Here is a 12724-nt window from a genome sequence, read left to right on the forward strand (position 1 = left end):
CTTTCCTGTGTTCTGCCCCTGACACTGGCTGAGCGTGATCCATAGATCAGGATTTTGACCTGAGCGGGTAATGAGTTAAAGAGCTATAGCCTCGACAATGGACAAAAGCTAGTCAAAAGCTGTGATTTTTCTAAGTTTGAGACACTGTCCTGATTGGGAATGTGCCCAACTACAATAACTGCCTAACTGTAGAGGAGTGATGGGTCTGGCTTCTACTGAGAGGCCACTATCATTGAACATGCAAGACCAAATGCCACCTTAAAACAGTCTTAGCGAAAGAGGAGAGAAAACAAAAAGCTCTAGAGGTAGGGGAAGGGGTCTTAAAAATGTTTTGATGAGAGATTCCATAGGGACAAGGCGTCAGGGGACAACATGGTGACAATTAAGAGCCGCCTCAGGCATTAGAGAACTTATCAGCCCTTGTTTCCAGTCTCCTGTGGTGAAGGGCTAATGGTAGACTTCCCCTATGCACATCACAGGGTCTCTGGGTAGTGTCCACAGGGACCAGGGCCACTCGGGATGCGGTGTCATAGGCCGTGGGCCTACCCATTTGTCACCAGACAATTTGGGTCAAGTTAATTCTGGGTCATCTCATTACGGTTCTTAACAGAGGTGACAAAGACCTTTTTATTGTACACTTGTCGCTCTAAAGAACCTTGTGTGACCCGATTGTTCGTTAGTCATTAGATAGTATATAGAATGCATTTGAGGTTTGACCTAATTGTTCCTTTAGTACTCATCCTTGAGTATTCTCGAGTGAGGTACACTAAGTAGCCAAAAGTATGTGGACACGTGCTCATCGAGCATCTCATTCCAAAATCATGGGCATTAATATGGAGTTGGTCACCCCTTTGTTGCTATAACAGCGTCCACTCTTCTGGGAAGGCTTTCCACTAGATGTTGGAACGTTGCTGCATGGACTTGCTTCCATGTAGCCACAAAAGCATTAGTGAGGTCGGGCACTGATGTTGGGAGATTAGGCCTGGCTCGCAATTGGACTTACAATTCATCCAAAAGGTGTTTGATGGGGGTCGAGGTCAGGGCTCAGTGCAGGCCAGTCAAATTCTTCCACACACCGATCTCAGCAAACCATTTCTGGATGGACCTCGCTTTGTGAATGGGGGAATTGTCATGCTAAAACAGGAAATGGCCTTCCCCAAACTAGAATGACATTGTAGCTGTAGCGTTAAGATTTCCATTCACTGGAACTAAGATGCCTAACCAGAACCATGAAAAACAGCCCCAGAACATTATTCCTCCTCCACCAAACTTTACAGTTGGCACTATGCATTCGGTTAGGTAGTGTTCTCCTGGCAACCGACAAACCCAGTTTTGTTCGTCGGACTGCCAGATGGTGAAGCGTGATTCATCACTCCAGAGAACGCGTTTCCACTGCTCCAATGTCCAATGGCGGCGAGCCAATACTCTGGATTACATAAAAACAGCTCTGCTAGGGCGAGTAAAATGGTCAGAGTGAACAGTTCTCTCATTTGTGTCTGGAAGTAGCTAGCAAGCTAGCCAACGTTAGCCAGTTAGCTTGGGTGCTTGACTGCTGTTGTTAGGTCAGAATGCTCGGATCAACCCTACTCCTCAGCCAGAGCATCCAGTGTGCTCTATGAACGCTCCGAGAGCAAAATGCTTTTAATTTACAAACTGACAACGTTCTGAGTTTAAGAACACCTAAAGCACACTCTGGCACTCCAGATGACATTTATGAACCAGCCCTCTTGAAATCTTTGGTTGTTAAGTACATGGCCTCGCATGTGAATCCTTCAAGAGATGGTGGGTCTAAAGCTTAAGAGGGTGTAAACAATGCTGAATGGGTGTACTGTAGACAAAGAAGAGCTCTCCAGAAAGTGTACCAAAACATTCCAAGGGCCATGTCTCAAAAATGAGGTCCCAAGTTTATCAACTTTCAAAGCATAATTACTTTCTCATTGTTCCTCAAATATAGTGTATAATATACCATATACCAAGTCTCTACTTTAATAAAATGTAAAAATTAGTTTTTACAATCATCTAAATTTGCAACATAAGACGGAATCGAGCCCGGTCGGCCACATACAGTTGAAGTCGGAAGTTTACATACACCTTTGCCAAATACACTTAAACTCACCTTTTCACAATTCCTGACATTTAATCCTAGTAACAATTCCCTGTCTTAGGTCAGTTAGGATCACCACTTTATTTTAAGAATGTGAAATGTCAGAATAATAGTAGAGAGAATGATTTATTTCAGTTTTATTTTTGTCATCACATTCCCAGTGGGTCAGAAGTTTACATACACTCAATGAGTATTTGGTAGCATTGCCTTTAAATTGTTTAACTTGGATCAAATGTTTCAGGTTGCCTTCCACAAGCTTCCCACAATAAATTGGGTTAATTTTGGCCCATTTCTGCTGACAGACCTAGTGTAACTGAGTCAGGTTTGAAGGCCTCCTTGCTCGCACACGCTTTTTCAGTTCTGCCCACACATTTCGATAGGATTGAGGTTAGGGCTTTGTGATGGCCACTCCAATACCTTGACTTTCCTGTCCTTAAGCCATTTTGCCACAACTTAGGAAGTATGCTTGGGTCCATAAGGAAGATGCATTTGCGACCAAGCTGTAACTTCCTGACTAATGTCTTGAGATGTTGCTTCAATATATCCACATGATTTTCCGTCTTCATGATGCCATCTATTTTGTGAAGTGCACCAGTCCCTCCTGCAGAAAAGCACCCCCCACAACATGATGCTGAAACCCCTGTGCATCACGTTTGGGATGGTGTTCTTCGGCTTGCAAGCCTCCCCCTTTTTCCTCCAAACATAACGATGGTCATTATGGCCAAACAGTTTCATTTTTGTTTCATCAGACCAGAGGACATTTCTCCAAAAAGTATGATCTTTCTCCCAATGCACAGTTGCAAACCGTAGTCTGGCTTTTTTATGGTGGTTTTGGCTTCTTCCTTGCTGAGCGGCCTTTCAGGTTATGTCGATACAGGACTCGTTTTACTGTGGATATAGATACTTTTGTACCTGTTTCCTCCAGCATCTTCACAAGGTCCTTTGCTGTTGTTCTGGGATTTATTAGCACTTTTCGCACCAAAGTACGTTCCTCTCTAGGAGACACGTCTCCTTCCTGAGGGGTATGACGGCTGCGTGGTCCCATGGTCTTTATACTTGCGTACTATTATTTGTACAGATGAACGTGGTACCTTCAGGCATTTGGAAATTGCTCCCAAGGATGAACCAGACTTGTGTATTCTTGGCTGATTTACTTTTTATTTTCCCATGATGTCAAGCAAAGAGGCACTAAGTTTGAAGGTAGGCCTTGAAATACATCCACAGGTACACCTCCAATTAACTCAAATTATGTCAATTAGCATATCAGAAGCTTCTAAAGCCATGACCTCATGTTCTGGAATTTTCCAAGCTGTTTAATGGCACAGTCAACTTAGTGTATGTAAACTTCTGACCCACTGGAATTGTGATACAGTGAATTATAAGTGAAATAATCTGTCTGTAAACAATTGTTGGAAAAATTCCTTGTGTCATGCACAAAGTTGCCAAAACTATGGTTTGTTAACAAGAAATTTGTGGAGTGGTTGAAAAACAAGTTTTAAAGACTCCAACCTAAGTGTATGTAAACTTCCCGACTTCAACCGTATGTACAATGTGGACCTAGAGGAAAGCACTTAAAATGATTAATTAAAACACTTGTTTCCAAAGTGGTCCTCAAATGGTAAGAACGGTCTAAGAATGGAAACACGAGTCTGACTACATGGATATTTGGAGGAGGACATTTATGGAGAGACAGAAAAGAGACAATGCATGTTCTCTTAATTGCATTTTGGATGTGTGGTTAAACTGGCCCACTTACGTTCTTGAAGCCTCGGTACAGGATCTGCAGCTCCTTGCGGTTGAAGCGGGTCAGGGCCTCCAGTTGCTCCAGGCCCTCGGGTCGATGGCGGACGGCTGAAAGCTCCAACTCATCCTCCACGCTGTCTGGAGAGGAGGAAGAAGGAGTGAGACATTCAGAAGCTGACGGCAACTGGCTACATTTCACCCATAAGAGAAAGGAGTGTGTGCTGTCCTTATAAGCTCAGCAAAAAAATAAACGTCCCTTTTTCAGTACCCTGTCCTTCAAAGATAATTAGTAAAAATCCAAACAACTTTACAGATCTTCATTGTTTTAGATTCCGTCTCTCACAGTTGAAGTGTACCTATGATAAAAATGACAGACCTCTACATGCTTTGTAAGTAGGAAAACCTGCAAAATCAGCAGTGTATCAAATACTTGTTCTCCCCACTGTATGTCTGTGGAACTTGTTCAGTTTATGTCTCAGTTGTTGAGTTTATTTCAGTCAGTCAAAGATCACACAACCCCGAATCACCCTCTAAGCACAGACATTAGAAGTGTGTAGTTTACACTACCCACCTTAATCAAATCAATTAGAAGAAACACTAGTTCTCTATCTATTAAACCATCGCTTTTTTATAGCAGCAGCAGGGTTAATGGGACTACGATTTAAACGTCAAACAGTTCTTCTAAATATGCTAACTCTGGATCCTTAAGTGCTGCGGTTATTACCCAGCCACAGAAACGCAGGACACGTGTCCAGCATTCCCCGAACTCCAGGGGTTCTCCAACCAATTTTGTTATATGATTTTTATTTTGAGGGGTTGTGGGCCCCCCAGATAGCATATGATAGCAAAATGTTTATAATTGCAGGGAATGTGCTGTAAAACTGTACGATTCTCACTCGATCTCATGGCAAAATGTGTAGAATAACAGGAAATTTGCTTTAAATCTGCTAAATATTCTCATAGCCTCATGACAAAACGTGTAGAATAGACATGTTTTCAACACAATTGCAGGAAGTTGGCCATTTACCTAAAACAAAATCTGTTTTCATAAAGGAGGTCGGTGCCCCGGGGCCCCAAATGCAGAAGTCCGTTTCTGTGGGGAAAGCATACCATGTAGTCCCCACTTAAATGCAGTGGCTTTAATATGACTGTTCTGAACCAACTATCCACCATAGTCAGCCAAAGGAGACTTTAGCCAAAATTAAATGTTGTACAATTACAGCACAGGAGCAAATACACACATTTGTATCACCCCTGTTGCTAATGAAATCCAATGAATATGCCATTCACGCAAAGGACACTAATGGTTTAATACAGACAATTGAATTTCAGCTCCACAGTATCAGTCTCAGGAGAGTAAGAATATAGCGTGCCGTCATTGTCAGTTTAGCCATATTCACTTGATGATCACTACAATTGGACATTATTTGACATTAGGCTTAAGGGTCAGGTTCAAGCACACTTCAAAAGCCAACCAATCAAGGAACCTATTTTCTTTTCACATCCTCCCCTTGCCCCTTCATTAGAAAACCTTACATGACAAAACAGAGCAAAACCCCCCAAAACGGTTGCCGGTGTCCCGATCTCTCCTATGAAATATCACGGCAGCGAGGTAATTAGTGTTAGAGACCTAAGAACACAGCCCCTCTGGCAAAGAGCCTCCTCAAGATGAGGGCTGCTGAACCCTGAGAAACACTTTAATGGGCCTGTAATGATGACACCCGCCGTCTCGGCCCTGTCACCGCTAGCGGTTGTCCTCGGAGCTAAGCGCTTGACTCATCTCGCTTGCACACACACACACACACACACACACACACACACCTGAGATATGACAGCATCTCACCAACCTTAATTAGCCTAAAAGACCACGTCTCCTCTCAGTCCTTGATTAACCTGCCGAAACGGAGCTGGGCCCCAACAGGGTGGGTGTGTGTCTACAAGCATGATGGGTAAGTGAAGACACACCATTTGTTTTCGGAGTCTGAGAGTTTCCTTACGATGCTGGTGAAACCCCTATGCTCACGCTTCAAAAGAATACGATATCTAGTGGTCCTATACATAAAGCTAATGTAAACATGCCTACCCTTCTCGTGATGTTGAATGAATTACTGCCGTCACTCACACTGTCAAGTCAATGTCCTGTCCACTGAGTGTGTTGGTGCTCCACAAAGTGAGGTAAGACACTGCGTGAGAGGTGATTCATCAAAAGAGTGTAACGGAGTCGGCCTCTCCATGTCACTGGTTAAATTATTAAAGAAAGTTCTATCCAAAAGCACTATTTGCAATGGCTTATATTTATTCATTTTTGTTTTGTTTTTCCTCAAACTTTTACTTTTGTACACACACAGGGACAGTCAAATCAACCAGACAACCCAGATGAATGATTCACCAGTTTCTACTGACTCATAGTTATGACATCATCATAGTCAGAGTTTCAATTACTATTTATCCAATGGACAATAAAGTCCCCCCCCCCCAGGTTTATTGCAAACAGGTGTGTTGTAGCATCAGACCTTACCCAGTGCATTGACATCTTCCATATTGACATTTGCATCTCTTTTGCCATGCACCTTCTCTTCACTCTTTGAAGCTTGAATATTATTCGAAAAGGGAGGGATTAGACTTTGATTTTAGGTCCCACATTTTTGTAGAAGGTAAAGTAGGGGTTATGTCTCTTCAAAAACGTTTCCTTGCAATTGGTGCCAGTGGCCAGCCACAGAAGACGAGGGCATCAGCGAGCAGACAGAGAAGCAGTGACTGGCCTGAGGTTTCTGTCAAAAACCACACTGACTGTACACCGATCCCAGGGATCCCACACATTAAAGGCAGTCAATTCAGGAAGTGATTTGAATTAAAACATGTAAAATAATAAAACATTTTTAAATAAATAACTTGTACTTTACAGTTTATTGAGAATGTATTGAAAGTATACACCTTTTTTTCAATTATTGAATTGGAATTTCAGTTTACTCCCTGAATAGACTGAATTGACCCCAGAGAGAAGGGAGGAAGGAAAACAGTTAGGGGGAAAGAGAGAAAGAGAGTGTGAAAGACTTGCTTTGGCTACTGGTAGACGACTTTTTGGCAGAGGAGCAAGGAAACAGCTTCATGAGCCGAGCTCTGACACCGCGCCTGTGGTCGTTCTGGGGGCAGACGTAACCTAGGAGATACAGCACGGTGAGTGTCACAGTTACCAGGGCAACTGGTGGCTGCAATGCATGCTGGGAGATAAAAGTGAATGGGGAAGGGAGATGTTGGAGTGCAAGCAGTGGAGATCAGTTACTGTCACAAAGAACTCTCAGGACAACAACACTGGAGTGCATTTACCTGCTATGTGAAAACATTCAGATTTAGCACTCATGTATTATTAAAGGGAAATTAAATCTCAGATCTGGGCACAAATTATCATCAAAGTGGACGCATCTCATGTCAGCCATTATGACCAAGCCGAGGCAGCTTGGTCTCACCATTAATTCAGTAAAATATTGTTGTTTGAAATTGGCTTTCAAATGTAAAAGACATTGCAATGCAAAAACGATTCACTTCAGTATGGCAGCCAATGCTGATACATTCAGTACCTACAACCGAGATGCAACTCTCAGCAGTTATCTTGGCCTGCTAGTGTAAGGCCTACTCCATGAACCCAGTCATTATGTTACATGACTTTTTAACATACTGTAATATTGTGGCACTGGGTCATCACCGTAAGAGGGGCTTTTAATATTATCTGGAGCATGTGACCTTAGGTCAGACACCAATCCAATACCTCATCTATCAAACTAATTTCACACAGTCAAGCATATTGCTTTACAAACTCCCAGGGGTCCATGTTGTGCCTGCCACTGTGAGCAATATTATACACGACTGCAACAGCATTGTGTGTCAACACAATATCTATCTCAAGAGGATAAAATGCTCAACCTTTATGATCGCTATAGCGTGTAATACATTTTGTAGAATTTTTATTCATTTAAATAACACGTTTAGGGGACATCTCCTGCAAGCGCTAAAGGTGTTTCTACCTTCTTACCAAAGTGAAAACATGAATTCTGCAGGCCTTTAAGGCTAGCGTGGGCGTAAATAAAAGCTCACGAATGCGGTGTTGTTCATCACTCACTCGTAATTACAAGACGGCTTTCATGTCTGGTATAAAGAATAAAGGCAGTGACAGAATGCGCTGCGTGTTTGTGAGGAAGGCACAGTGAGGAGTCCAGACACACTGACAGCCACTAGATGGGAACTCTAGAAAGTGGAGAAAGAGGCTTCCCTTTACTTGGGACTTGTTCAGTGGCTGGCTACATTTAGCAGATATTATATTTCTACGTGGAGCTGACTACAGTCTAACACAGCGGTATATGCGATGGAAGCCAACATGATGACATACAATGTAGAAAATATACATATAGATTCTCTGACAAATGACATGAATCTAGTTTCTTCGAGAGACAATATCCATCCAGGCCAATAACCAATGTGTGAGACACAATATCCTCCTCCTCTATCATGATGTCAGGGCAATCTTCTGGACCATCAGGTCAGATGTCTTGCTGTTGTCGTCCATTCTTGTTGCCACACTGACATACCCTGCTGCTGAGTGGCAAGGAGATCGGTATGTGTCCTCAGCAAAAATACAAAAAGCTTTGGAGAGCAGACATTTATGTGGAATCATTAAGGTAGTGCAGTGACACTAGCCTTTAGTAGCTCCAGTAAGAGCTGAAGGGAATAGCCCAAGTCAAGTAATTCATGTGACAACTCTGGCCAGAGTTGAAATTCAAAGACAATATTTGTCTGAAGTGAATGCCCAACTTATACAAAATCCATACTTGCATGTTTTGTTATTTTCGGGAGCTGCGCGGTACCCTGCTTAGGGCCCGGCTTGAGAAATGGCAGACAGCAAGCACTGTCATTCTAAGTGGAATTAATGTAGGCCCTGAGTGACACGGCCCTTAACCTCTTAGAGCTCTAGGGGCGCTATTTCATTTTTGGATAAAAAACGTTCCCGTTTTAAGCGCGATATTTTGTCACGAAAAGATGCTCGACTATGCATATTCTTGACAGTTTTGGAAAGAAAACACTCTGAAGTTTCAGAATCTGCAAAGATTTTGTCTGTAAGTGCCCCAGAACTCATTCTACAGGCGAAACCAAGATGATGCATCACCCAGGAATTAGCAGAATTTCTGAAGCTCTGTTTTCCATTCTCTCCTTATATGGCTGTGATTGCGCAAGGAATGAGCCTACACTTTCTGTCGTTCGCCCAAGGTCTTAGCAGCATTGTGACGTATTTGTAGGCATATCATTGGAAGATTGGCCATAAGAGACTACATTTTCCAGAGGTCCGCCCGGTGTCCTTTGTCTAAATTTGTGCGTAATCTTCAGGTGCGGGCATTTTCTCCTGGGATTCAGGAGAGAAAGCATTTTTCCAAGAACGATGTATCAATGAAGAGATATGTGAAAAACACCTTGAGGATTGATTCTAAACAACGTTTGCCATGTTTTCAGTCGATATTATGGAGTTAATTTGGAAAAAAGTTTGCGTTTTGAGGACTGAATTTATGGATTTTTTTTGGTAGCCAAATGTGATGTATAAAACGGAGCTATTTCTAATACACAAGGAATCTTTTTGGAAAAACTGAGCATCTGCTATCTAACTGAGAGTATCCTCATTGAAAACATCAGAAGTTCTTCAAAGGTAAATGATTTTATTTGAAGGCTTTTATGTTTTTGTTAATGTTGCGTGCTGGATGCTAACGCTAATGCTAACGCTAAATGCTAACACGAAATGCTAACTCTAGCTAGCTACTTTTACACAAATGATTGTTTTCCTATGGTTGAGAAGCATATTTTGAAAATCTGAGATGACAGTGTTGTTTACAAAAGGCTAAGCTTGAGAGATGGCATATTTATTTCATTTCATTTGCGATTTTCATAAATAGTTAACGTTGTGTTATGCTAATGAGCTTGCTGATAGATTTACACAATCCTGGATACAGGGGTTTTTTCATAGCTAAACGTGACGCAGAAAACGGAGCGATTTGTCCTAAACAAATAATCTTTCAGGAAAAACTGAACATTTGCTATCTGAGAGTCTCCTCATTGAAAACATCTGAAGTTCTTCAAAGGTAAATGATTTTTTTGAATGCTTTTCTGTTTTTTTGTGTAAATGTTGCCAGCTGAATGCTAATGCTAAATGCTACGTTAGCCATCAATACTGTTACACAAATGCTTGTTTTGCAATGGTTGAGAAGCATATTTTGAAAATCTGAGATGACAGTGTTGTTAACAAAAGGCTAAGCTTGAGAGCTAGCATATTTATTTCATTTCATTTGCGATTTTCATGAATAGTTAACGTTGCGTTATGGTAATGAGCTTGAGTCTGTATTCACGAACCCGGATCCGGGATGGGGAGATCAGAAAGGTTAATGCAGCCAGTGTTTCTGGATGAACACTTGCCCTTTGTTTCATAATGGACTAAATGGATGTGATATGTCCTAATGTAGGAGACAGCTTCGACTGAGCTAGCAGGCGTCACAGTGACTGCTTCCTTACCACAGCCCCTGCTCCAGTGAATTGTCGTGCCAAGTTTATAGTGCGACATATTCATCACAAGCAAAGGTCCAATGTTGTTGTCCTGACCAAAGCATTGTGGGAATACGGACAAACTGGGGACCCACCATTTTTGAAATCACGACACAGCATAAAATCACAACATGCACACTGCTGTCATGTCATACTTTTGCCTTCTGCAAAGAAGGGAACACAACTGTGGCACAGCTAGTTCCCAAAAAGGTTGCCCTATTCCTAAGGGACCACATGTGTTGCTGACATTTTCAGTACACATAGTACATTATTTTGCTGACACAAAGGTCCCTCATCTAGCTTATCTTGTAAAGTAGCAGCAGTTTATTCTTGCAGCTCATTTCTTACATGATAAGCAGACGTGTTCGAAATCTGTCTTGCCCACTAATGATTACTAAAACTACTTAATGTGTGCTAGTCATACTACACTGAACAAAAGTATAAATGCAACATGTAAAGTGTTGATCCGATGTTTCATGAGCTGAAATAAAAGATCCCAGCATTTTTCAATATGCACAAAAATATTATTTCTTTAAAATGTTTGGCACAAATTTGTGTACATCCTTGTTACTGAGCATTTCTCCTTTACATAATCCATCCAACTGACAAGTGTGGCATATCACGCAGCTGATTAAACAGCATGCTCATTCCAAAGGTTGTGCTGGGGACAATAAAAGGCCAATCTAAAATGTGTAATTTTGTCACACAACACAATGCCAACACAGATGTCTCAAGTTTTAGGGAGCATGCCATAGGCAGGAATGTCAACTTGAGGTGTTGCCAGAGAATTTAATTTTAATTCCTCTCTCATAAGCCACCTTCAACGCCGTTATAGAGCCTCACAACCACAGACCAAGTGTATGGAGTCACGTGGGTGAGCAGTTTACTGATGTCAGCAATATGAACAGTGTCCCATGGTGGCGGTGGGGTTATGGTATGACCATGCATTAGCTACGGACAACGAACACAATTTCAATTTATCGATGGTAATTTTTTTTTTTTTACCTTTATCGTTGAAATTGTTGCGTTTATATTTTTGTTCAGTATATTTAGAATGTACTGTTAGGTAAAAAAGTATGCAGTAAGCAACAAATATCAACATACTACTTATCCAAACTGAGAATGCGTAACTAATTCGCAATTTCACTTGTTCCGTGCCATTCGTGCATTTTTGATCTGATTATCAGCTGTTGTCAAACACATGCGGCTGTGAGAAGACCATTTTCTTCATCAATAGCGTACAGCGAATTCTACTAGTTCAAAAAACAAAATGAGTATGACATCCTGGCATTTCTAGCACACATTTTCTAAATTTCACATACTATAAAAGATACAAAAAGCCTACTATTTAGAAAGCAAGTATGGGTATTCGGACACAGCTCATGTGTTTTCCTTCAGATGAGTACTTCCAAAATGAGGTACAGTTGAACAAAATGACAAAGTACAGATCAGGGAACCGTACTGAACCTTTCCACAACGAACAGTATTCTGGGTGATTGTCCTATTCTCAGAAATTACAATATATCATGAAGAGGAAACCGATTTTCTTTCCAGCCTCTTCAATCTAAACATCCCCTATGTAAAGCTTTGACCTTCTCATGACTTCCAATCTAACCTCCTAGGTTAGGTTTCCCTCCACTTACCATATCCCTTGTTCAAATATCCCCCAATATTCCAATATTACTGGAGCATGGTCTGTAATGGAGCTAAACAGTGCTCTGTTCAGAAAGCTTTTCTCATGCATGTCGAGGTCTTACTCTGGGATGAGTTAGCATCAGATCCCAAATGTAAGGTTCGCTCTGTGGCGTCAGGGAGCCGGGATGAGAAAAGCAGGCCAGCACTCAGAGGACCTACAATTCATCATCCGGCAACACACCTGCTAGTGTTACAGACAATCACACTCCAGTGTCACACAAGTGCCTTGTCGGAGGTGTGTGGAGCTATAACCGTGCATGGACTGTGGTGTCACTGTAATTAACATAACCCTTGTTGACCTAAGGATATCCAGGCCTGGTCTGGTGATAATGCTGTCTGGTCGTTAACCAGAGGAAAGGAAACCCCCTCTCTCGGGTGACGAGAAACCCAGTTGAATAATAGAGGACTCATTAGCAGGTGACTATACTATACTGTGCTGTTCACTCCGATGCCATAAGCCACATTCTAAAACGTCAAATATGATTGCATTTATGAATGTATTTGTAATGGGAATTTTTACATTTGTGCTTTTCTTATTACTAATGTCTGTGTTCTATCTATGTACTGTTCTATAAACCAATTTCTGTGTTCATGCAAATGGCTGAC

At 41.7% G+C, this 12724-nt stretch overlaps 1 protein-coding gene across 5 annotated transcripts in view; it reads right to left on the minus strand.

Moving 5' to 3' along the window:
• The window catches only part of LOC110500612 (Kv channel-interacting protein 4), a 232830-nt gene that overhangs the window by 22657 nt on the left and 197449 nt on the right, over nt 1–12724 (minus strand). For 4 of the 5 annotated variants that reach the window (XM_021578066.2, XM_021578065.2, XM_021578067.2 and 1 more), the window contains exon 2: nt 3861–3985. In XM_021578066.2, coding sequence (XP_021433741.2) covers nt 3861–3985 — 125 coding nt within the window. Of the gene's footprint in view, nt 1–3860; nt 3986–6905; nt 7159–12724 lie in introns of those variants that run through there. The other variant, XM_036958071.1, reaches the window with a different exon arrangement.

This window comes from Oncorhynchus mykiss, chromosome 21 (genome assembly GCF_013265735.2).
Source record: "Oncorhynchus mykiss isolate Arlee chromosome 21, USDA_OmykA_1.1, whole genome shotgun sequence".
Taxonomy (NCBI): domain Eukaryota; kingdom Metazoa; phylum Chordata; class Actinopteri; order Salmoniformes; family Salmonidae; genus Oncorhynchus; species Oncorhynchus mykiss.